This window comes from Squalius cephalus (genome assembly GCF_949319135.1).
Source record: "Squalius cephalus genome assembly, chromosome: 6".
NCBI lineage: Eukaryota > Metazoa > Chordata > Actinopteri > Cypriniformes > Leuciscidae > Squalius > Squalius cephalus.
Genome location: NC_137127.1, coordinates 39,077,339 through 39,102,969, shown reverse-complemented (window position 1 = coordinate 39,102,969; position 25,631 = coordinate 39,077,339). Strand labels below are relative to the sequence as shown.

Sequence of the window (25,631 nt, the reverse complement as noted above, 5' to 3'; positions counted from 1 at the left end):
AAAACACTGGTTGATATTTCCGAAGGAACGGGTAGTTCTGTCATGGTCAAAGTTTTACCTTTGTAAGTTGAATAAATTCTTTTTATTTGAATTAAGCCATTTCACTTTTACTATTTCAACTCAACACTTTAGGTTTCAGGGTTTATTTCAGGATTTCCAATCATTTGTAGATACATATGCATGCAATATAAGTTAAACAATATTTAGCAAATATATTTGGTTTCAGACATACTAACAGTGTAACACAACTTGAAGTCAACATGAAATCAAAATACACCTTATTTACTTAATGCACGTTCCTGATCTTATGTAGGGTTCATGAGTGCATGTCCAAAGAAATATCATTTTTGTCTTTTGCAATCTTGCTCCAAACCTACTCCACCACTGAAATGACATTCCAACTGACGTCAGAATGGCTATAAAGCAAATAAAAATAATAATAAAGCAACACTAGAAAATAGCAAAATAATGGTAAAAATGGTGGTTTGTGAGGATGTTTTGGAGGGTGAATTTGACCGTCAGACCATGTCCCATTCAAAAACTGGCTACCGCTGGTGTTTTTTGTTTTTTTAAAGGACATTTTAAGGAAGAAATAAGTACAGACTGTATCATGTTGACGATTTCAACTTGAAAATCCTTACCGAAAGTAAGGCTCTGAAATAAAATGTCACAGCAGTGGTTATATATGAGAAATTACTAAATTCATAGTACGCACATAAAAATTCCATTTATTATTTACACTCGTTTGGTCTCATTCATGAAACGAGGAGAATTCATTTCTGTGTAAACTTTTTGTAAAACCTTTCAATTTATGGTTTGCAAACAATTTGCACAAAAATTAGTTCTGCTTGTGTTGCATGAATTAATAAATAGTCACTTAAAAATGCATATTTGCCAAAAAAGAAGGAAAATGTGACTTTTAAAAGTGAAAATTATACCAACATTTTTTTATAAATATAGTAGCCCCAAAATGCTTTTGGATTCTCAAGTCACGTTTTAAAATGCCTGAATATCATTACATTAGGATACAATTATCAAACCAAGCGTGATTTATTTTTAAGAAAGAGACGCAAGCTCACTTTACAAGTTTGTTTGCTGGTTTGACATTTCTAATGCAACGAGACCAAGTTTTAAGCATGGCTTAAGTGTCCAAATACATGAACATCTTACAGGTATCACTAGAATAGTCATTTATTCTTGATCTATTATCCACTCAAAAAAAAAAAAAAAAAAAAGGGTACCAACTGAAGCATTAATTATTATTTGCTTATAAATATACATAAAAAAAAAAAAAAAAACACTAAAGTATTGCAATTACGGGTGTGTTCACACTTGTAGTTGAGTTCTCATAGTTATTTTATGATTTATATTTTGTGTACCGGACATCCAAAACTGTATGATGGGCTAAATGCGCTAGTTGTATGTGCGTACATATCTTGGTATTTTTACCAGCTGAGAACTGCTTATGAAATGTGCAAAAGCTTGAAAACCGCACGAGGAATTCCTCCATCACACACAAACGAAGATCTGCTGCAAGGAGACGGCGGTTCTGACGCCTATCCCGAACCGTAGGCAACATTGCGACTATGACCTTGAGCATTCCGTCCGTTTTAGGGATGCATTGTGTGACATCACATCATGTTTTTGGTTCGTCTAGATGTCTTTGGTCTGTGTTGCGTTCATATTTCAGTCGAACTGCACCAGAGTTCTTTGCAAGCGGACCGAAAATTTTGAGGGGGCTTTGTCTGCTTGTTTGGTGCTCAATAGGGTTCGGATGGCGTTCACACTCATTCAAATGAACCGCATTAACCAAGCAATCGCACCATTCGAGTTCGTCCTAATCGAACCAAACCTGCCAAGTGTGAACACACCCTCAGTTTTGATTACTCATCTGAGAAGAACTGAACTTGGTATGACTTGACGTAGCTGCTGTCCCATATGTAGAGATGTTTGTCTCTGGGATTGTATGAGATCATGGACAGAACCCCTCCAGGTGCCCTCAGATCCAAACTGACACTAACAGGTTTCTCTTTCAGGAGGTCAAAGGCGTACGTCACCTTTGTGTCTTTAGAATCCGTGACGTAGAGGATCCCGCAGGCGATGAACGCATTACCGCCCTTGGTCCTGGGATAGGTGGTGTTGATGTAAGTGGTGATGGAGAACGTCTTCTCATCCAGTCGCGCCACCATGATGTTGTCGTCAATGCTGGAGGCGAATATGATCCACATACCGTTCTCATCCGCTGCCAATTTGAAATACGTCTTTGAGTTCTGAAGGAGGTAGGACCGATTGTGATAGAGGGCGTTGTCAATGCTCAGCATGTGTAAGATCTTGGTGTGGAGGTCAAACCTAAAATTATTGGAGAATTGACAGGATGAGTTATAAGAGGATTGCAAATTACAGATATACTTAAGAAAATGCTTTCTGTCTCATGTTGTTCCAAAGCTTTGAGGTTTGAGAGTTATGGCAGATGGGGAAGATTCATTATGGAAAAGAGCACTTAGGTCATTCTGCAATTTTTCTTATTTTGTGTTCCATCTAAGTTTGTGCAACCAAAGAAAGCTCAATTAAAGCACTTGTTCACTATGATATTATCAAGGAAATCTCCCCATGCTGTCTTCAAACATACTTAGCAATATTGTAAGTTCCAGCGATGTGGTAGAATATGGAGCCGTTATGTACAGTGTGGCCGCAACCTTGGAAAAACCTCCGGACATCAATGGATTCACTGCTGCTGTTCTGGAACGCTGCGATGCTGTTGTACTGCTTTATGATACGACCTGTAAAAAAAAATGGCATTCGTGAACTTGAAATGAGCAACAAAGGAATGTTCAAGGTCCAATACAAGGCATGCTGTATGACAGCATTTAGTGCACAATGTCAGATCATTTTCTCGTCCTTTTTTTTTTTTCCAGAGATTAAAACATTCTGGTAACAGTTAAAACTTGCACATGGAAGTTAATGGGGTCATGCTCTTCAAGAGTTTAAATGCAGGGTTTATGTATTTGTTCTTTCTTCAGTACCTGAGAAATGTTCTGCTACCCAAATCTTCTCATCATCGTGAGTGGCAGTGTCCATCATCCACGCTCCAAACGTGCTACTCATTTTCATCAGATGTCTGGGGTTCTGCACCGACTTTATAACGCAGTCTGCCGAACACAAACACAATCCGATCTAAAGTTTATTAAAGGCCGTAGTAGTGTAAAAACGTAGAACATCTAATAATTTGCTGTATTTGGTACCGTTTATCTTCCATGATGCCATTTTCTGGCTGATAGAATCATCATTTGGGACTGAATTAAGGTGACCTAAAATAAACAAAGAGATTACATATAATATTACATATTATCATGCATCTTATGGTTGGGTGGGGGGAGTCATCCAATTTTGGATGCCTTGGTCTAATTTCACCCAAAAATCAAGAGGGCAAAATATATTGTATCATTAAAGTCATGTAATAAACATCACATAAATGTCAAGATACAATTTCCGAAGTAATGTGAGTGGTGGTTGGTTGCTAGGTGCCGTTCTTGGTGGTTTCTAGGGTGTCATGGTTGGTTATTGGTTTCACCCCAAAATCAAAAAGGAAAAAAGACTTATAAAGCATAAAGAAAATGAGTAAACTGATTATTGAAAATGTACGTTTTCCCTCAATAAATCATTGATAGTAAGTAAGGTAGTTGTTGTAGTGGTTGTGTAGGATTAAGGGATCTAGAATGTGTTAAATATGTTCTTTAGTACTAATAAACAGCCAATAAGCTTGTAATATGCTATGCTAATTAGCTGCTAGTTAATAGTGAATGTGTGTTCCCTAATCTAAAGTGTTACCATACTTTTTAAAAAATGTATTACAGTTTTTTTTTAAATACTGTAATCCAAGAATTTAAGAAAAATAATGGAGCACAAATACTATTTACAATTGTAGTTTGCAAATGTATTTCAATTTAAATATATCTTTTTCATAATTTAAAATAAAATAATGGTGAAAGGTGAAATGCCCTCTTTTAGAAATATGAATATGCACAATTCACCAGTTTAGTCATTTTCAGACCCATTTCACTCACCCACAGACTCCTTCCCCGTGTGAAGATGTGCCCTGTGGCTCCTGTGTCTCGGTGGCCCTTGAGGCCCGGGGGCACCTGGAGGACCGGGCGGACCGGGGAGGCCAGGGGGCCCCACTGGACCAGGTGGACCTGCAAATTAAAGCAGAAGCTCACTTATCACACCAACATTGTTGTGTCAAAAAAGGCACATCTATATAGATGGCAGGAGTTCTTATAGAAAAATTACACTCAAAGTGCTGTTCATTTTGTAAATGTCGTTGTGTCTTTAGCTGTACTGTACCGTATTGCTTAAAAACAGAAATAAAACTGGTCTTTACCCTCTACAATGACATCATTTGAAGGTTCGCCCTGTTCTCCAGGGGGTCCTGGGGGTCCAGGATATCCTTGTTCTCCCTTCTCACCAGGCTCCCCATTCTCACCAGGAGGACCTGCATACAAGTACAAAGAAGCAAAAGAAAAGATACATTTTATGAATTGAAGTGAGTGGTTGCTAGGTGGTGTTCTTGGTGGTTGCTAGGGTGTTCTGGGTGGTTGTTGGTTCCAAACAGCTTGTAACATCCAACTAGCCTGGGCTGGATTTCCCAAAAGCATCGTAAGCTTAAGTTGATCGTAGAATAATTGCCACCAATGGTCTCTATGATCAACTTAGGCTTACGATGATTTTGGGAAACGCAGCCCAGGTAAGCAGTGCTGATCTCTGTGTGTGTTGAACTGTATTCTGATGCATGAATTGTCAATAAACAATCACTTGCTACTTGCTAAGTGAAACTTAACACATGGAATCATCGTTAAACTGTATTCAAATATTTTCCAGTATTCTCTCCAACACGTTACAAAGAATTTCATTCAGTTCCTTCGTAATTGATTTGCTGAATGATACTTCTAGAAAGTCTGTGGGCAGTTGTGCTCTTGAACAGAGGAGTCAGTCAGCTGTTATCATGAGCTCTGCTTTATTCAGTGGGAGATATCTAAGTATCTCTGAATCCTGCTGTGTGACTGAAGCAGGATAAATTTCCCTGTCCTCTTCCTGAGAGGATGATAAAAGCTGCCAAATTTTCGAAAAGAGCTTTGAAAGGAGGACATTTTCTTTGAGAAGGCCTTTTTAGAAGACTATATTCATTCATGTGCATGATGGATTTCCATGTTCTTTTGCGCACAGCTGACCTCGTTTTCCTCGTTTTCCCTGTGCTCCAGGCTCTCCTGGCAACCCTGGAATTCCATCTGTTCCATTATACCCCGACATTCCATCCACACCCGGCAAGCCTAGAATTCCAAAAGATGACATTATTTGAGGAACACATTATTTGGAATACTACATACGTATGTGTAGGTTCAATGATGTATCCAGATGAATCTTATGAAACATGTAACTTTGTAACTACATGTTAACTAACTCCCATTAGAATATTAGTAGAGTATTAGTACACTGTCTGCTAACACTTTATTCCCCTAACAGACATTCTACTGACTATAAGTAAATTTGCAACTAGATGTCAACTTATTCTACTAACCCGGACCCCAACACCTAAACCTTAACTAACAGTCTAATGAGAAACTAATACTCTAATGAGATTTAATTGACATGTAGTCAAAATTGATCAAAATTTGTATTTTAAAGATTACATTTTAAAGATGGTACTGCCTTTAATTTATGCAAAATCCAATATTTGTTGTAATATGCATTTCTTTTTCTTCTATTTTTTCCCCCCTTCTGGTAGAATATAACCACTGTAAAAAAATAAATTAAAAAAAGTTGCTGCCTTAAATTTTTAAGTACAATCAACTTTGACGTTTTAAGTTATTTCAACTTAAATTACATTAAACTGGCTTAAAAATGTGCTGAATCTTGTATAACTTTGCTGAAAAGTGCTTATCTTATTTTGATGAGTTAAAGCAATGTAAAAGCATATGTTGTCATAACTTTTTTTTTTTTTTTTTGTACAGTGCATATAAATAACATTAGAAGTTCATTTCCTACCTGGAATTCCTGGTGGTCCTGGTGGCCCTGTAGAAGCCAAAAACAAAACAAACGGTGAACTTAAAGACAAAAGATTCAGGAGATAAGAAAAATAAATGAAAATAAAAATTATGCAATAGATCCTAATGCTCACCAGTCAGACAGACTCCTTTAGTACTGTTGCAAATGTCCAGGAGAATCTTTACCTGTTTAAAAAATATATATTATATTTGTAGTCAAGTCTTTATGATCTAGAAGAATCATCTAACAACTGAAGCGAATCTAAAAACATCAATTTAAAGGAGCGAAACAGCATTTACCTCAAGTTTATTTGTGAATAGAATAGAAGACAAGACAAAGCTGTTTATATATTAACGAAAAGCTATCTACAACAGATAAATAATGTATTATTTCTTCATTAAACTCGAAGAAAAGTCTGCAAGAATAGGGCACAATGTACTGTGTTAATATGAGAGAATTTTCTGTAGGCTACTGATTTTTCACAGGTGTTTTACCCATATTTTGCATTATGAATTGCATTGTGTTGCACTGTGATAATGTCCTGGCTTTTCTGTTTTCCTACGGATGTTTTTGTTATAGTGTATGATAAAATGTTAAATATGTATGTATATATAATAACTGTCATTATTATTTGTTATAAGAAACATTTCCATATATCAGGGAATTCAGACATAATACAATTAAACCAGACACAGTTAAAGTAGCGAAATAAAGAACCTAAAGAACCCCTTTAAAAATGGAAAGCAATGTGGGAGAAATGTTTGAAAATAATATACACAAATAATGTCGGCATGAGCTTCTTACTGGCACCATGGAGTATGTCATCATCATCATCATTCCATCTTGCTCTTCTGTTTTGCGCTGGTAAACCGGCCCATGCGTCTGCTGCTGATAATTATACTGGAAATCTCCCAAGACTTCCTCTCCCACACTCCCCTCATGCTCCTCGAAGGGTCGTGTCCCTCGATGCTGCCGGCTGCGTTTGTTTCTGGAGTATTGAGACTCTGCTTCGTCTTCATTCACCTGTGTCATGAACTCCACCACCGAGCTCTGAGAGATCTCCACCATCTGCTTCTCCACCTCAGTCAGATGAGCCCACAACTCTCTCTGCTGAACCAGGAGAAACACCAGGCCGGCACAGTTCATCACCGTCAGTACGCACACGCTGTACAAGACCCAACGTATCTGCCAGGACAACCGGCCTCCACATTGCCTAAAGCCTCCGGTTCTTCTCAGCTCTGCCAGTGGATCCAGCATTCTGACTTCAAATTCGAAAAGTGTTCAAAACCTGCAAAGCAAAATTTCAAAGCACTTTCAAAAATGAGGCTGAATTATGAAAGTCCAGAATGTTCCCCTAAAAAAAGGCAGTCTTTGGATGCGATAAGACAATCGGAGTCCTTGTTTCGAGTCGAGTCTATGTGCGACTGAGGGCTGCTGGGCTTTGTGCCGTCCTGATGCGCTGGAGAAGAACCCCCCTCTTGTGCAGTCACCTGATTTATATGCAGTAGAGTCCATTCTTCAGCCTGACCGTGGGCTGACCAGCATAATCCACAATCGACACCAAAAGCCAATGATGTGGAAGAAAACTACACAATCTGAGAGCCACAGAAAGATTTCAGTAAACACTTTCCTGAAACATTTCAAATTCCATGAAGACCAAATGCTCTCCAAATGTTTAGTGTTTTTATGGACGCTTTATTATTTAACCATTCAAAGCTTCTAAACTTTTAACACCAGAACCTATACATTGCACTAAACATTTTATCTGACAAACTCTAAAAAGTATGTCCATATGAGACAATGGAACAATATAGACAAAACACTACTGACAAAAAAAAAAAAAACGTGATTCAGCTCCAAGGTGATTTCATGAACATGTCAGAGTGAGTAAATGTCAGAAGCTAAAGGAGCCGAGACCCTTAAGGGAACTCAGACTGGTTCTGGAGTTTAAGGTCTGGCGTGCAATTCTTATATTGCCCATATCACGCAGCATGACCCACTTCTGTAGATTTAGCTCTAGTTTTGATCTGATATCACTTAGCACCTCGCTCTCACTGAGACGGTCTTCACTTTCTGTAGTTATATAATGAATGTGGAATACATCCGCACTTGCTATAATTGGAAATGGCAAGCATTGCCAGTATTGGTTGTACACTAGTCCTGTTATGCACAACCAGAAGATTTGTGCATTAAAAGATTAGAGTTCCCTCTGATAAACATTGATACAGTACACTGCTGTATGAAGCCGTGATGTCTGTTGTGTTTTGTGGTCCTCTGCCCTGCAGCTGTAGGTCATTGCCAAATAAAACATACAAGCTGGGCTACAAGCTCCTCGGTTGGTTTTATGTGATCACGCAAGCCAGGAACAAGGTATCAGTGCTGAGTTGAGTCTGTACTGTGCTGAGCATGTGCTTACGCTGAAGGGAGTGTGGAGGTCATTTCAGTTCAGTTAGGTTTATCTGTCATTCTTTTAAGTAGTTTCTTGGGTACAACTTCAGACAAACTTCTCTGCAAGTTGCCAGAAGTCTGGCTTGTGAGAATAATTGGCTTTAATCGTATATATGTTATTAGCTAATCTTGGTCAGACAAGTTATTTTACAAGAGTGTTATATTTCACTTATTAAAATATGGTCATCAAATAGTCACAATGATTTGGAAATTATAACAACTCTTTGATTGGCAACTGCTCATTCAAATAATTCAAACCCTTTAAAGAGGTTTTATATACAGTATGAGGCAGTTATTATCAGCAATTGAAGGTAATGCATATGTTTTAATACTTTAAAAAAAATGTTAAAAAAAGTACATATTACATAGTCTTTTTGGCTGGCTGCTTCACATTTTTTGACAGTCATGGTGCATAGTTTTATATAAATCAGAATGAAGTTGTTGCTGCTACACTGAGCATTTATGAGGAGTAACTAATCTCTGGATTTAAGAAAGTTTGTGAAGTTTGTGTAAATAAGGAGCCGTTTACACAACACCGTTATCAACGAAAAACAGAAAACTTTGGTAACACTTTATTTTGATTGTCCCTTTTGAATATTTTGTTGATTAAGTAACTTTGCAACTACATGTCATCTAACTCTCATTCGAGTATTAGTAGATTGTCTGCTTAATGTCTGCTAACTTGTGATGCTCCTCCAACAGACATTCTACTGACTATACAGTAAGTAACTTTGCAACTATGTACATGTCAACTTATCCTAACCCTATCAGTCTACTAACACTCTACAAAGACTCCAATGAGAGTTAGTAGAGATGTAGGTGCAATGTTACTTATAGTCAACAGAATGTGTTAAAGGGAACATCAAAATAAAGTGAAACCAAAACTTTTTATGTGCTTTGGTCGTTCATTTCACGACAACTTGTGTAAAACGTTTCCAACGTTTTGGAAATGTACGTTGCGTCGTGCATGTTTCGTGACAGTTTCGAAGTGAAATGTAAGAGGTGCTAAAAGCGTGTTTAGTCTTTTTCCGGAACAGATTAATGTGAATATGGTGTTTTTTTATGTTGGAGTTTGTATGTATCACTGCAGTTCTGAATTGAACTGTCTGGTGAGTGGCGCTAAAAGCTTAATGCTCCATTTTAAAATAGCGTACACCTACACTAAACCTTTTTACAGTCTATGCACTAAACCCTTAACCTACCCCAGTGGCGCAAAAAGTGGGTATGCACTGCGCTATATGCGGCGCATAGGGGTGGGGGCATGGTGGGGGCGCCAAAGCGATGGTAATATATATATATATATATATATATATATATATATATATATATATATATATATATATATATATATATATATATATATATATATATGTGTGTGTGTGTGTTTCTGCAACTACGGGCACTTTTGACAATCCCAATTTAAAAAAAATCAACCTCTATGAATTTCAACTTTAACCATCACAGTCTATAATACATATAAAAATGTACACAAAATAGAATGTAGTCATTAAGATTTTAATCTGGAACAAGTTTATTTTTTATGTTTTTCTGGTCATCTTCTTAAAAAGTGTCCTTACCGCAACGTTACAATAACGTTCATTTTATACATTTTTCTTTATAAAAAATTTAATATATTTAAATAGCTTTTTCAAATTTGATGCAGTTTTGTAAATACTGATATAAAAAAATATATATACAAAATAGGGAATTTCATGTTTTTTTCTAAAAAATTTACAGTAAGCTTAGATGTCAATTGTTTCCATACACACAAAAGATAACATAATTAACTTTTTATGACAGATGTTGCCATTTCAATGTGTTAATCATCTCAACTTAAGTGTAAAAATATTTTTTTGCAAATGAAAATGTGAAAAAAAAATTAAAATAGAGCAGTGCTGCGGTAATGACATCTTGTGTCGGTAAGGACAAAATGACATTTTTTAATGTAAAAAAGGGCATGTTTATATATATACTAATATATATAGTAATATATACTTAAGTACTAATAACATACTGAATATTTGTAATTTAATATATAGTAAACCTTGAATTTGTCTCTACCACAACACAAGGTCTTAAACACCTAAATTTGCTGCGGTAAAGACATGTTGCGGAAATGACATTTTTGCTAATATTTTAGCTAATTGGCAGCTAGCAAGGCCTACCACATTAGTTTTGACTCTTAGCATCTTAATATACATGAATTCAACAGTAATATACATTTATTTTTAAAATGTAGTTCAAAAATACACAATTATTAAGCTGAATGGTAAGGACGCACAATAAATACTAGAGCAGAAAAGATGATGTTTACCTTATTTTTTGGTATCTTGTGAGTGAGGTAGTGTGGTGGCCCAGTCTGTCAGCAATGTGCTCAAGTGATAATTTCTGTTTCCATAGAAACTAGACTTGTTTATGTTCGATAAAATTTCATAAAAAAAATCTTTTTTTTTCATTGTTGCGGTAAGGACTCAAAAGTGTGGGACAGGCACATTTAGAAAAAAATCATAAAAATGATCAGTAAATAATACAAAGAATTTTAAGATGCTGTAAATTAATCTGTATATTAAACAATTCTATTTGAAATAATGTCATATTGTAAAAGAATTAGCTAATTTTAAGTATCTCAACATTGAAACCACGGGTGTGGGACATGAGCAAAAATGGTGTTTGGACCTATAAATGCTTCATAATTTTACATTAAATCATATTATTTATTCATTATTTTTTATGTCAAGGTGTGTATTGACACTACGTTTATATTTATGAAACATCAAATGACAAATTTTAACATAAATCAAAAATTTCACTCCTGGGACTTAAAAGTGCCCGTAGTTGCAGAAACACCCATAGCCTATTTGGTATTTTCTATATGTAGCTGCTGTTGTGCGTTTCTAAATCATTTCTGTTTTTCCTCAATGTTATAAAACATTTTAGAAGACTTAACAGGCTAGAATATGGGTTTGTGTGTGTGTTTATCTGAGCCTCATTGGTCTGTCAATGCTCGTCAATGTCATAATATTTGAGATGACCAATCAAATGAAAGTAGGCGGGCTTTATATTCACAGAAGCTGCTGCCTGCTGAGCGCGATTTTAGCAGAGCGTTTCAACGCTTCAGTTTACGGTCAAGTGCGAGATAAGATGTAAGTAGCTAAACTAAACATTTCATATTTGACCGTTTTTTTATGTCATAAATGTTAAACGAATGACACAAATAATCAGGCAAACTAATAAACTTTTGTCTAATTTCGCCATTTTGAACTGAAAATAGGCCTATGTAACGTGACGCATGTGGTAATAGTTAGGCTAGTTTAACGTAACGTTAACGTTACTGTCATTGTGAGGTAAAGAAAAATTAACAATCCGTTTTCATCATGTTAGGCACAAGATTAATAATGAATGTGTACATATTGAGAATTAATAATACAATTTGTAGCCTTCAGTAAATTATATATATAAAAAAAAGCTCAGCTTTTGGAGGGGAAGAGACGGGGCAAGATGAGGAGACTGAGAGAAAATAAAAAAGAGTGATGGAAATGAGGAGAGGGCAAATAATCTACTGCCAGCTAACATGGTTTTAAAGCTATTTCTTATACTTGATTTGCCCTTCAAACATCTTGAAATGCACATATCAGAGAAATAAAAAATGTCACTCCCTAACAACCTCAAATTTAGGACCTCTTTGATATTAAAGCCCTGTCTACGGCCCTGTATTAGGCATATGATCAATAATGAATGTGTACATATTGTGAATGAATTTAATAAACTAAGTTACCTAGATTTCCTTGTAGCTTTCAGTAAATGAATGCTTCTGAGAAAATGATTCATAAATCAACCTATCAGTTGACCCTATGTTTACTTTCTTCACTGACAGACCAACGTGAAAAGCCTATATCAGTCAAAGCTCAGCTTTAGGAGGGGAAGAGACAGGGTAAGAGAAAAACAAAGAGAAAAAGAGTGTGATGCTGATGAGGAGCGAAAAATAAAATTGTAGCTGCATAACGTTACCCCCTCTGACACTGGGTAGATGCGCCCCTGACCTACCCGATAGTGTTAACAAAAGCAAATGTGACATAAAAACGCAATCATTCATAATCATTGCATTTTAGCTTGTTTTTTAACCTTTTAGCTCTTTTAACGTGACTCGTCTTTTACGGGATACTTACACGTCTTGGTATGTCTTTTGTGTTTTGCAAAAATGTTGCCACAGTTAGGCCTAGGCCTACATTATTCCAATGAGCCTGTGTTGGTTTTTGGAGCCTGAAAACACAAACTTTTGAAAACGGGTTTCAAAGTGCAACCATTTTATTGTCTCCGTATAAACAGAGAATGTCTAATATGGGGAGAAGTTTCACTCTCACTACACTTCCGGCTTCTGAACTGGTTGCAGTTCCACTCTGATTCCATATGAGGGCGCTCACAGGACGAGTGCAGAATGAATGGAGGTCAATGGCGGTATACCCCTCAAAATCCACTTTTCTCAGGATATAATTTTTTGTCTAGTAATTTGAATGTTGTATTCGAAAGGAGATGCAAAGAAATTACACATTGCTGGGTGTTAGATTTTTTTAGAGTCACTTATTTGCTTTAAAAAGTCTTTCAAAATGTCAATGACGTCTGAATGCTGATGTCATTAGCAGAATGCTAGCGTGTTATGGGCAACAACTCAACCTGTAAGAAATCAAAACGACATAAGTACTCGTTCATTCAACTTTCGACCTATAACCCATGTTGAACTTGCAAAATCTACAATCAGATCTGAGATTTCTCAACGGCAATCGGGTGAAAGAGACAAATTTATCTGTCTAGCCCCATTGACTCCCATTCATTTTGCACTCATGGCGATCGCCCCCAGTGGAACTCTGGTGGTACTACAAACAAAATTCGGTACAATAGGGCTTAATAGGGAGTGGGCAGGCTCTCCGTAGACGGGCTTTGGTATAAACTACAAAAATGCGAATTTCGGAAACCATGACATGCCGCGCATGACGTGTTTCTTTACAAAGTGACATCGCCAACAACTGGCCTGGCATGCATAATACAGCGTTTTTAATAGTTTTCGCGGATCCGTGTGAACGGGGATCGTTCTGACAACGTTGTCGTCTGTCCGGCGAAAAATGCAAAGGAAAAACCTTTCCGTTTTTAGTACATCGCTATCTTGTAAACGTACCCTAAATCTTTCAAACATAATTTTGAGACTCCTATAACTAATTGTATATTTTACAAGTTATGTCTTTAAAATAATTGGTACATATTATTTCTGACTTTACAGCATCGTGAATAGAGAGGATGTTCCTTAAGGGCAATATAGTTAAATTGTGCTGTACTAGAGACAAGATTGCTTTCAAATGTCCAATTCAACATGACATGCGCATCTAGATGTGATCACATCTAGTGCAACTGTTTGACATGCTCTACTGATGTGGTATTGGTACTCATGTGGTCTAATGTGGTTTGTTGTACCATTTAGGCACAGATTGTAGTAAAGCAGCTTACTTTTTGAAGGATTTGGTACAAATTTTGGTACACACTGTAAAAAATTCAACCGTGATTTTTACGGTAAAAAACCGGCAGCTGTGGTTGCTAGAACTTTTCCGTCAAAAATACGGTAGCAACGTTATTGGACTTAACTTAAAATTTACAGTAATAAACCGTATTTTATTATCTGATATAATGTGAATTTACCATCCTATTGAAGTATTAATATCTGATTTGTACCATTGTAACACACTGATAACCACCAATCACAGTAATGATGAGAGTCACATGATCAATCAATGCTCATCACAAGCAGCTCTTCCACAAGAAAATTAATACTAATATATAGAAGCTGCATAGTGTCATTCACACAAACATTAAACACCATCATGGTAACACATGAAATTTTAAAAATGCAATAAACATTAATTTAACAACATTAAATGTAACATAAAACCCTAATGTACATAACTGATTAGAAAAAAATGAAGAAAACTATGAAGAAACATAGTTATTTCAACAAAAATACATGAAATGTGAAGTGTCACACAGGGAATTGTGGGAATGGCAATTTACGGTTTTTCACTGTAAATTATACAATGACTTGTTCTTTTTCACTTTCAAAAACTGTAAATTTAACGGTATTTTACAGCAAAATTACATTAAATGTACCATTAGATCTATCACAGTTATTTACCGTATATAGTACGGAAACTTTCTGTTAACCAATTAACAGTTTTTCACTGTAGCATTTTTACAGTCTTTTACCGTTAAAATTACGATTTTTTTACATTAATTATTAAACAATGTAAACTGTAAAAAGATACTTTCAATATATGCAAGACTTTTATATAACAGGCCCTCAGACCTCAAAAGGGGTCAGTTGAGTGGACACTAGACTGTCTTCAGTAATGGGAAGTGGTTTGGCTTCTCTCGCTGTGCGTTGTGTCTCAAACATTGCTGTTATTCTCTGTCACTTGGCACTCCTCATGAGAAAGCGAACAAATATCCTCCCACAGAAGTCGTGCGGCTAGCATTGCTTTCATTAAGCTGAACACACAACCTTCCAGAGATCAATACACAGTCTCCTCAGGATGCCATGTGTGGTGATGGGCTGCCGAAGTAATTCAGTGAATGGACAATAAAGAAAGACATTACAGACATGTGTGACGTAATCATGAAAAATTAACCTGTTGTAACTAATATTCACCACAAAATGCAGTTTCCGCAAACACAATCATTAGCAGTTTCTTGGATGTCTTAGTAAGAAAGCACCAGCCAACAACATAAATGATCTATACATTTATGGTTGACAGTACCCACAATTCCTTTCCTTTTGGCTTCCTGCCCAGTTTTGCCACAGAGGACAAACAACTTATTTGAAGAACTGCGAAACTCAAGGACCACAAAGGCTGTATTGAAATGACAACATATTTAAGTGACGTGGCTTTCAATGTGCAGACACTTTGTTCCCCAATGAATTAAAGAATTCTTGTTTCTTTCCGAGAAAGACATTCCAGCCCTAAATACGTAGTGTATGATGTTGTTGCCTGTTCAAAAAGGGTTGACTCCTCCTTTATGAGAGGGTCAGAGTTTTTACCAGGACCACCCTGAGATTCTGACATCTACAGAAATTCCCCCTGTACACCTCCGTGTAGTCACATAATTTGATACACTACACAAACAAATATAACTAATAACTATCATATATAATGAAAACAATGAGAAGAGATACATATTACTATTACTTGGTGAAAAAAATCATAGACTTGAAAAGTGCTATATCTTGGGACCAGAAGACCATAGAAACTTAAGCATGGGCATATCTTACACCCAGAACACTCTAGCGAGCTCTTACAGAATCAACACACAAGTTTTGCATGGATGAACTCACATTTTCTTCAGAAAATATAAAAATCTTGTAATGTAAGTTAATTGATTTTTAGCCAATGGTTTCTCATTTAAAGCAACATTACAGCTTCAGTCCTCTGGAGTAACCTGAAGTTTTCGCTCAAGGCTACAATGGTTCACAAATACCCCTCTTTGGGCCTTAACCAGCAACATCAAGTTCATCCATTAAGCTTCTGCCATGAAATATTGACCTGCATGCATTCTTCTACATCATAACTAAGAATCAAAAAACAAGTGAGGAAAAACAGCAGATGGGGCAGGGTTAAATCAACATGTATTTGGGACTGTAGATGAGAAGTTCAATGTGTGAAGAAGAGAGGACGAATGTGCAAAATGAAGTAGTAAATTAAGGAATCATGAACTATGGGGGATTGATTAAAGTTTCCCTCCCTTTACAAAGAAAATGCCAGAATGCTGCGTGCATCTGCTCTGACTAAGATGTCAGCTTATTTCCATAAATTCTTTAGCGATTAAAGTGGGCGTTCAGTGAATTCACAATGTCTCTGAATCTGATAAAGACACACAAAGTGGGCAAACTGAAGACACAAAATAGCTGTTGTGTTCCCTGTAACAATTTGTTTTTGTTTTAAATTGAATAATGAAAGCCATAAAATTCCTAAATAATCGTGATGCTTTAAGACATAATACAAGAAATACATGAAGAGATTGTTGAAGATAAAAATATGAATGGTTGGTAAGGCTTTACATTGTGTTTTTAAATACCATGACCAGCCCAGAGCCAGGTGAATGAATAAATGAATTAATAAATAGGCTGTTAATAGGTGTTAATATTAAGCTAATGAACGTGTGCAAAAATGTTTTGGATTCATAGCCTCCTTGGAATAGTGACTTGTGAATGTACAGCAGCACAAATTAACAAAGCTAAACCTAGTACCATTGATGCATGGCAATGGTTTTCTTCCAACATATTGGATTATATAAAGGAATGACCATATCAACTTTTCCCCCCCTTTTCTTTCAGATTGTTCAATTATTGATACCATGTCTGTTGCTCCACCTTTTCCCTGTCTGTTTGAATGGATGTTACTTTGTTATGTCTGAAGACAACAAAAAGTTGATCACAAAAAAGATTAAGTCAATGAAGTTAAGATCATTCAACGTACATCTTTTGTCCTTCTTTTGTTATGACCAGTAGAAGTGGTTGCTTCCTGAACAAAAGTGCCCATCCATTGATATCCTGTTTTATTTTCCACCATTGGACAATTGTACGTTTGTTTGCTAAGAAAAGGGGCATTGGGTTTGTTTGAGTCAGTAACCCCAAGTATGCTTGCCCCTTTTTGTAGCCTGTAGAATGACTGAAGGTCATGCCACAGATGTCTCATATCTCTTAAAGTCTTTGATGTCTTAATGAAAATTCAGACATGAGTTTGGCACAGCTGAGGGTTCGAGTGTCATGATAATGTTTTGGAAACTCAAACCGCAAGGACACGAGGATCACACAAGGTTACGCTGAGTTTTTATTTTGACTTTTGAATTATCCTGATCCAATCCCATGCAACCACTCAGATATAAAAGTGTATGTCTGCAGTTGTGGCGCTTTAGACTTGAAGAGGCTGTAATTTCCCATCTGTTCTTATGGCAGCTGAACTGCTCCAGCCCTGTGGAATGAAGCCGGTGCGTCTTGGCGAGGCTGCGGTTGACTTTCTGGTCGAAGGGGCCCATAATGGCACTGAAGGGACTCAAGACAATGTGCGTGGAGCCACGGCCACACTACTGCTGCTGTTACTTTGCCTGCTGCTGGCCATCAGACACCATCGGCCAGAGAAATCTCATGTGCCGGGTCGGTAGGGTTTGTTTGAAATTTTGTCCTTTATTATTTTGCAGCATGTTCTGGAACTCATTTTCATTCTGAACTGATGGTTGTGGGAAAGAGGCGTTTTAAATGGTTACATCTCCTATCATGTGGTGTTTATCATTTATGCTATTTACGGTTTGGGTAAATAGTGTAGTAACGTAAAGTATATTTATAAAACGGATGGTCTAAATTCTGATTGAATAAATGTTCATAATAAATGTGACCCTGGATCACAAAACCAGTCACAAGTCGCACGGGTATATTTGTGGCAATAGCCAACAATACATTGTATGGGTCAAAATTATCGCTTTTTCTTTTATGCCAAAAATCATTAGGATATTAAGTAAAGATCATGTTCCATGAAGATATTTTATAAATGTCCTATGGTAAATATATAAAACATTTATTTTTGTGAGAGAATGCTGCACAATCGCGAACATAAATGGACAACTTTAAAGGAGATTTTCTCAATGTTTTGTTGGGTTTTTTTTTGCACCCTCAGATTCCAGATTTACAAATAGTTGTATCTCGGCCAAATATTGTCCTAACAAACCATACATCAATGGAAAGCTTATTTATTCAGCTTTCGTATGATGTATAACACTCAATTTCAAAAAATGTACCCATGTGGTCCAGGGTCACAAATGTAAAATGACTATAAACAGACACCTGTGAGCACATTTAATATTAATGCACCTAATTGCTAAATGCCACTATAAACAATCATTAGCAATACATTTAACTATTTATTGAACAATGGTGTATTTTTCACATATTGTTATGTTATAATGGGGTCATAAAAACTCTGTTGCATGACATTGATTTAGATGAATTATATCATGACACATGTTATCATGTTAATTACTTGTTTGCTGCAATGTGTTTTATTCAGGTCCTTGTTTCTTCCTGGGTCTGGGTCCTTTTCTCTCTTACTGTCGGTTCATCTGGTCTGGGATCGGGACTGCCAGCAACTACTACAACAGCAAATATGGAGACATTGTGCGGGTCTGGATCAACGGTGAGGAAACTCTCATCTTGAGCAGGTAAGTCCTGACACACACATCACCCCTTGTGAAAAAGAAGTACACTTTAGCATACAGTGCTATGCATACTGTAAGTTTAGACACCCATGCTAAAGTTGACTAAAAAAAGGAATAAAAAATCATCTTTTGGAAATTGAACTTAATGCCTTAATTAAAAAAATTAGGAAAAATCCAACCTTTAAGGACACCAATTTTCTTTGTGAATGAATAATGTATCGTAAATAAATAAATGTTCTTCCTTAAAATACAGGGTGCATAAGTTTGGACACCCCTATGTTAAATTCCCATAGAGGCAGGCAGATTTTTATTTTTAAAGGCCAGTTACTTCATGGATCCAGGATACTATGCATCCTGATAAAGTTCCCTTGGCCTCTGGAATTAAAATAGCCCCACATCATCACATAGCCTTCAACATACCTAGAGATTGGCATGGGGTACTTTCCATAAGATCATCTCTCAATGCAAATCAAACCAGCTATTAGGCTAACTGAAATAAAACCATGCCAATACAATATATATAAATATACAATATGCCAATACAATATATATAAAATTATAATCAAGAACTTTGCATGTGCTTTAGCATGATAGTCAACACATAATAATAAGTCAATTTTAAAGTATGACAACAAATATTAAAACATAATGATTGAAATGTACTTTAAAGTTAAACTTTTAATTTACATTATTACATAGTCACCAAAGTGTACTCTCTTTAAGTGTACTTAAGTCACCTTGTATTTCATTAATATTTTAATATTTGCAGGTACAGTTTTTTAAACATACTTTTAAGTTTTGAAGTACACAATTGCACATTCAAAACAATGAAATGTCTCTTTCACAAAGGACAGATCATACCAGCACCAATCACACAATATTCCAGGATAAATGAACCCAAATGTGGCATAAATGTATTATTCTGATGCTGTGTGCGTCACAGGTCATCTGCTGTGTGTCATGTGTTGAGGAGATCTCTGTACACCTCACGCTTTGGGAGCAAACTAGGTCTGCAGTGTATTGGGATGCATGAACAGGGCATCATATTCAACTCAAATGTGGTGCTCTGGAAAAAAATCCGCACCTTTTATGCTAAAGGTGGGCATGCTTTTGGTAAATGTGCATACATTTTTTTAAATTGCATGATCAAATTTGACATCTCTGTGTCACAGATATACTTGAATATTTTCTCTTTTGCAATTAATTTAGATATCTAATTTCATTCCACTGGATTTTAGCAGTGTTTGCTAAGCATGTGTATGTGTGTGTATCAGCTCTAACAGGTCCAGGGCTTCAGAGAACTTTAGAGATTTGCACCACTTCCACAACCACACACCTGGATGATCTGTCTCACCTGACGGATGCTCGGGGACAGGTGGACATTCTCAACTTGCTGCGGTGCATTGTGGTGGACATTTCCAACAGACTGTTTCTAGGAGTCCCTCTCAATGGTCAGTCCTGAGAACACTTGCACTAACATACAACAGCTCAAAAAGGTATAGGAACTTAAACCTTTTGTTATATGATGCCATGCCATTTGTAAGTCTGACTTAGAATGATATAGTTCACCCAAAAAAAATAAAAAAAATAATCTGTCATCATTTACTCACTCATGTAGTTCCAAACCTCTATGACATTTAATCTGCTTCAGAACACAAAATTTCTCAAAGTTTTTTTTGTCCATACAATGAAATCTTACTCCAATGTTTTGAATGACAGTGTATTTCTTTTATAGGTTACACTTTATTTAGACGATCCACTATAGGCATTGTACTAATTATAAGTAACTTTCCAACTACATATCAACTTATTCTACTACAGTCTACTAATACTCTAATGAGAGTTAGATGACAAGTTACTTATAGTTAGTAGAATGTCTAAAGTGGACCATCAAAATAAAGTGAAACGCTTCCCAGACAGCAACATAGTGTCGGCCCAGATCCGGGCCACATCTGGTACATGTGGATTCCATGCCTACCAGATGTGGGCCGGATCTGGGCCGACACTATGTTGCTGTCTGGGTTTTATATGCTATGTATCTTGGCGGGCACCGTGATTTTGCGTAGAAAGACATGTTCCTGGAGCAACATTCTTGTCTGAAAATGTTGTCCTAACCATATCCCTAAACCCAACCCTTATCCCTAAAATCAGAGAGAAATGATAGTGAATAACACTGATGTAGAAGCACCTAACCCTGGTTGTAAGCCTAAACTTGACATAAACTGTAAACTTGTCCCTCAAATCTGACTGGTTGATTGGAATGTTGAATGAACAAATGTGTTAATCCAAATCACGTTCAGCGTATATTGGCATAATCCCAGACAGCAAACATGGTGTCGGCCCAGATTCGGCCCACATCTGGTACGCGTTGAATCCACATGTACCAGATGCGGCCCGGATCTGGGCCGACACTATGTTGCTGTCTAGGATCATGTATAAGCACGAGCATTGTTTGTGATCATAATATTGCTTTTAATACCTGATATACATTGAAGATTCACTAAATAACATGCTTAACTGCTTGAGTCTTGCTGCTGTGTTGTAGAGCGTGATCTGCTTCAGAAGATTCAGAAATATTTTGACACCTGGCAGACAGTATTAATCAAACCTGATGTGTACTTCAGACTGGACTGGCTGCACAAGAAGCACAAGAGAGAAGCGTGAGTTCATGATAGTGCCATTTTGTTTTGGAGAAGTGTGTAAATGCATGTAAATACCATGCTATATGAATATGATAGCCATGATATTGGTACGACCACAGTGCTTTTTTTGTAAGGAACACTGTCATAAATGCTGCATCCAGTTTTGAAGTTCCTTCTTTTAGGACTGAATTGTAAAGTGAATTTTTATTTATTTATAGTGTGTTTGTGTGTATTTCAGTCAGGAGTTACAGGACGCCATCACGGCTCTGATCGAGCAGAAGAAAGTTCAGCTGACACATGCAGAAAAACTCGACCAGCTCGACTTCACAGCAGAGTTAATATTCGCTCAGGTGAATTTGACATGCCAGTATCACACACACACACACACACACACACCTCTGAAGCATATATAAGAATGACTGACCTGTGTGTGTGTGTATGTGTGTTTAGAGCCACGGAGAGCTGAGCACTGAGAACGTCAGGCAGTGTGTGTTGGAGATGTTGATCGCGGCTCCAGATACTCTCTCTATCAGTCTGTTCTTCATGTTGCTGTTACTCAAACAGAATCCGGACGTCGAGTTGAAGATCCTGCAGGAAATGGAAACTGTTTTAGGTCTGAGCGCACACACAAGAGACAGTCATTTTGTCTTTCATCCCATGTGAAAAGCACACTCTAGCATACTTTAAAAAAAACAGTACTAATTAGTACATATAAGAATATGCAGACTTGAGTAAAGACAACATTAAAGTATCATGAAAGTAGGGATTATCAGAGTTTGGAATGACATGAAAATAAGTAAATAAATGACAGAATGTTCCGTTTTGGATGAATTCTTCACGTTTGATTGTGTAGTCAATGTTTGTTTCAAACTGATGTTGTGACTGTGTTTTGTAGCTGGTAGGAGCCTGCAGCACTCACATCTGTCCAGGTTAAACATTCTGGAGAGTTTTATTAACGAGTCTCTCCGGTTCCACCCGGTCGTGGACTTCACCATGCGCCGGGCGCTGGACGATGATATCATCGAGGGCTACAGAGTGAAGAAAGGAACAAACATCATATTAAACGTGGGTCGAATGCACCGATCCGATTTCTTCCCTAAACCGAATGAGTTCAGTCTCGACAACTTCCAGAAGAACGTGAGTCTTTATTATTATAAAATCTCTTTCTTGTCTTGTAATATTTCTCACAAACATTTTTCATGCTAAACTATTAGCCATCATTCAAATAAATAAATAAATAAATAAGAATGATTCTGAGACTGTTCAATGGAGATCCCATGTTAATTGTATTATTTTCTAAATATTTTTTCTTTATGATTCAAACACTAGTATTTAAATGCTATTTAACTTTGATTTCTTAATATAAAATTCATAAAATATGTAGTAAATTGTAACAATCAATGTTTACTACTTTAAAAACGAATGCATTGTTTCATTAACATCATTTTATACAGCAGTTGTATAAAATCTACAAATTCAATGTTTATCTCTCTTACAACCTTACAAAAATGGTAATTAGGCTATAGGTTTTTTTTTTTTTTTTTTACTAAAATACCATAAATATAAAAGCTATTGTTACTATTTTAAAATTATAATAAATTAAGGGAAATTATTTGGACTAGTATTACTAATACACTGTAAAAAGTAGTAACCTAAGTATACTGTAGGTTAATATAATTAATAATATTTTAGTATATAAATATATTTAAAAAAAAACTTTAATATAGATGCTACCATTTTTTTTTTCTAAAAGGTGTAAGGACTTTTTACAATAATTTATAACACAATAAGCTTTTATTTTATTGCATAAAACATGCCTACTAATTATATATATATATATATATTATTAGTAGCCATTATATACATTTTCTTAATAAATTTAATTTATTATGTTGCACATTAAGATATATAAAAAGTCGAAATAATGTGTTGTGAGCATGTCAACACCAACAAAGTAATACCTTTCTCTGTCTCTCTCTAAAGGTGCCGAGTCGTTTCTTTCAGCCGTTCGGATCAGGCCCGCGGTCGTGTGTGGGAAAGCACATCGCTATGGTGATGATGAAGTCCGTTCTTGTGACGCTGTTGTCTCGTTTCTCCGTGTGCCCTGTGAAGGACTGTACTGTAGAAAGCATCCCGCAAACCAACAACCTGTCTCAGCAGCCGGTGGAGGAGCCGTCAAGCCTCAGCGTGCAGCTCATCCTGAGAAACACTCTCTGATTCACCTCCGTCATATGTGCTCTAAAACACTCTTACAAAATAGGCAATGGCATGGAAGTACCACTTTTGGTTCCCCAAATGAACCTTTCAGTGAACAGTTCTTTAAAAAAACTTTTTTTTTTTCTTAGTTTGAAGAACATTTAAAAAAAATCTAAAGAACCTTCCCAGACAGCAACGTAGTGCTGGCCCAGATCCGGGCCACATCTGGTACATGTGGATTCCACGCATACCAGATGTGGGCCGGATCTGGGCCGACACTATATTGCTGTCTTGGTTTTAATTATAAACAACCTAATGTATATTGGAAAAATTCAATGAATGTTAAAAGTTCCTCATGGAACAATAGATGCCAATAGATCCTTTATTTTTAAAGAAGAGTGTGCCATGTATTTATCGACTGCTTTTAGCTGTCAGTCTTTAAGATACTTGTGTTTAAATTTGTATGCGGTGTAAATGTAATTATTGTTATAATGTACGGAGACCCTGAAGGGACATGGCACTAGAAAAAGTATGAGATGGGAGGAAATGTAGTTAGGCTAAACGCGTTTGCGTTCTCTCGCAAAAGTTTTGCGTTCACCCGAGTAACTTTGTGTTCTCGCAATGAACTCAAAAGTTTTGCGAGCGAACGCAGTTTCTCGGGGGAATGCAAAACATTTGTGGTAGAACGTAAAAGCATTGACATATAGGCAAATATTTCTTCCTATCACACATTTTTCCTTCACCATGTCCCGTTCCGTAATAATGTATGATATTGTCTCATCCTGTGAATTACTGGTTCAGACTGTGGTTTTTTTTTACTGTTAATAAAGTGTAATAAAAGTATTATCAAGTGGTGTTATTGTAATTAATTGTTTTATAAAGAGTTTATGTAATATTACTGTGTTTAAAGAAAGGTAGTGCAAAACGTTTAAACCTTCTGCTGTGTTGAAAACCCTGTAACACATAGTGCTCCTTGTTAAAAATGACCAGCCTTTTAAAAATAGCTTGTAAAATATTATCACCAAATATTGGATTCAGTCTTTTTGTCATCTTTTTGTTTTCTTTCAATTATTAAAGGTTTTGTATTTCTTTCTGGAACTGATTGATGGTGGGCCACTGAGCCTGTATGCACCTCAGCTTTTGAGTGGAAAAAAAGCATTACTTGTGTCAATATTCAACAAAATATGGAAAGAATTTGCACTGTGTAGACTGGGTAAACCCGGCCTAATCTGCCGGCGATTTGATTGAGCTTGGTCTGGTGATAGCCAGACTAATAGTGTGCTTTAATGTTTAACCAGGAAGTTTGATTTGAAATGCTTTTATTTTGTACAAAATGGAACAAAGTCACACTTGTGGTGTTCCCGGTCAAAAATGAGGCCTACAATCAGTAAAAAGATAATTGAAAGAAAACAAGTTGACAAAAAGATTGAATCCCATTTTTGGTGATAATACAGCATACCGAGAGATTTATATGCTTTAGGCCAGTTATTTTTGCCTGGGAACACCACAAGTGTGGCTTTGTGGCATTTTGTACAAGATAAACGCATTTCAAAACAAACTTACTCGGTACCAACTGAAGATACTCGATCTTTACCGCTATGGAGGTATTTTGTCGTGTCTACTGTATTAATAATGCTATCAAGAATGCAACCAAAGCACAGGATAGCAATAAGTAGATGGCTATATAAGTAAGTTTAAATCATACAAAATAAATGCCATGATCACTAGATTTTATACACGTGTTATGATTTTGTAAATGGTGATCAGCAACCAAATATTGGTAATGTGGAAGTTACTGCCTTTTGCCTTGGCATGACTTCTCACTTTTTGCTGACAATACAAAGGCAGAGTACAGTAACTTTAAAATAGAGGACAAAAGTCAAGTTTGAGCTCAAGATTTTTTTATGCAATCGTTTTCATTATGTAGATCGATTTCATTTTTCATTTTAACCACTTAATAGTTAGTTAGTAGAGAATATAGGAAGACTTAAATTAGTATTTTAAGAAGTACATGTTGTATATTTAATAAAATATAACATTTATGTGTGTAGATAAATT

At 36.4% G+C, this 25,631-nt stretch overlaps 2 protein-coding genes across 5 annotated transcripts; one reads left to right on the top strand and one right to left on the bottom strand.

Moving 5' to 3' along the window:
* Nucleotides 1-1,609: 1,609 nt before the first annotated feature.
* On the bottom strand, nucleotides 1,610-7,591 carry gldn (gliomedin). The gene is made up of 10 exons (XM_079874942.1): nucleotides 6,847-7,591; nucleotides 6,176-6,227; nucleotides 6,043-6,069; nucleotides 5,229-5,327; nucleotides 4,382-4,492; nucleotides 4,065-4,193; nucleotides 3,243-3,308; nucleotides 3,024-3,149; nucleotides 2,630-2,780; nucleotides 1,610-2,349 (listed from the first exon to the last, which is right to left on the bottom strand). The coding sequence occupies exons 1-10, from the start codon at nucleotides 7,297-7,299 to the stop codon at nucleotides 1,884-1,886; spliced, it is 1,680 nt and encodes a 559-aa protein (XP_079731068.1). The 5' UTR covers nucleotides 7,300-7,591; the 3' UTR covers nucleotides 1,610-1,883.
* A 3,970-nt stretch (nucleotides 7,592-11,561) lies between these two features.
* On the top strand, nucleotides 11,562-24,406 carry cyp19a1a (cytochrome P450, family 19, subfamily A, polypeptide 1a; the record flags this gene model as incomplete). 4 transcript variants are annotated; one of them, XM_079874649.1, is made up of 10 exons in its annotated part: nucleotides 11,562-11,633; nucleotides 17,483-17,680; nucleotides 18,588-18,738; nucleotides 19,679-19,833; nucleotides 20,010-20,186; nucleotides 21,281-21,395; nucleotides 21,616-21,727; nucleotides 21,828-21,990; nucleotides 22,273-22,514; nucleotides 23,361-24,406. In XM_079874649.1, 9 exons carry the CDS (start codon nucleotides 17,506-17,508, stop codon nucleotides 23,592-23,594), a joined length of 1,524 nt encoding a protein of 507 aa, XP_079730775.1. In that variant the 3' UTR covers nucleotides 23,595-24,406. The 4 variants fall into 4 exon arrangements, with proteins under 4 accessions (XP_079730775.1, XP_079730774.1, XP_079730773.1 ...); XM_079874648.1 differs by having other exon boundaries at nucleotides 19,679-19,848; XM_079874647.1 differs by lacking the exon at nucleotides 11,562-11,633 and having other exon boundaries at nucleotides 17,476-17,680.
* Between the last annotated feature and the right edge of the window lie 1,225 nt (nucleotides 24,407-25,631).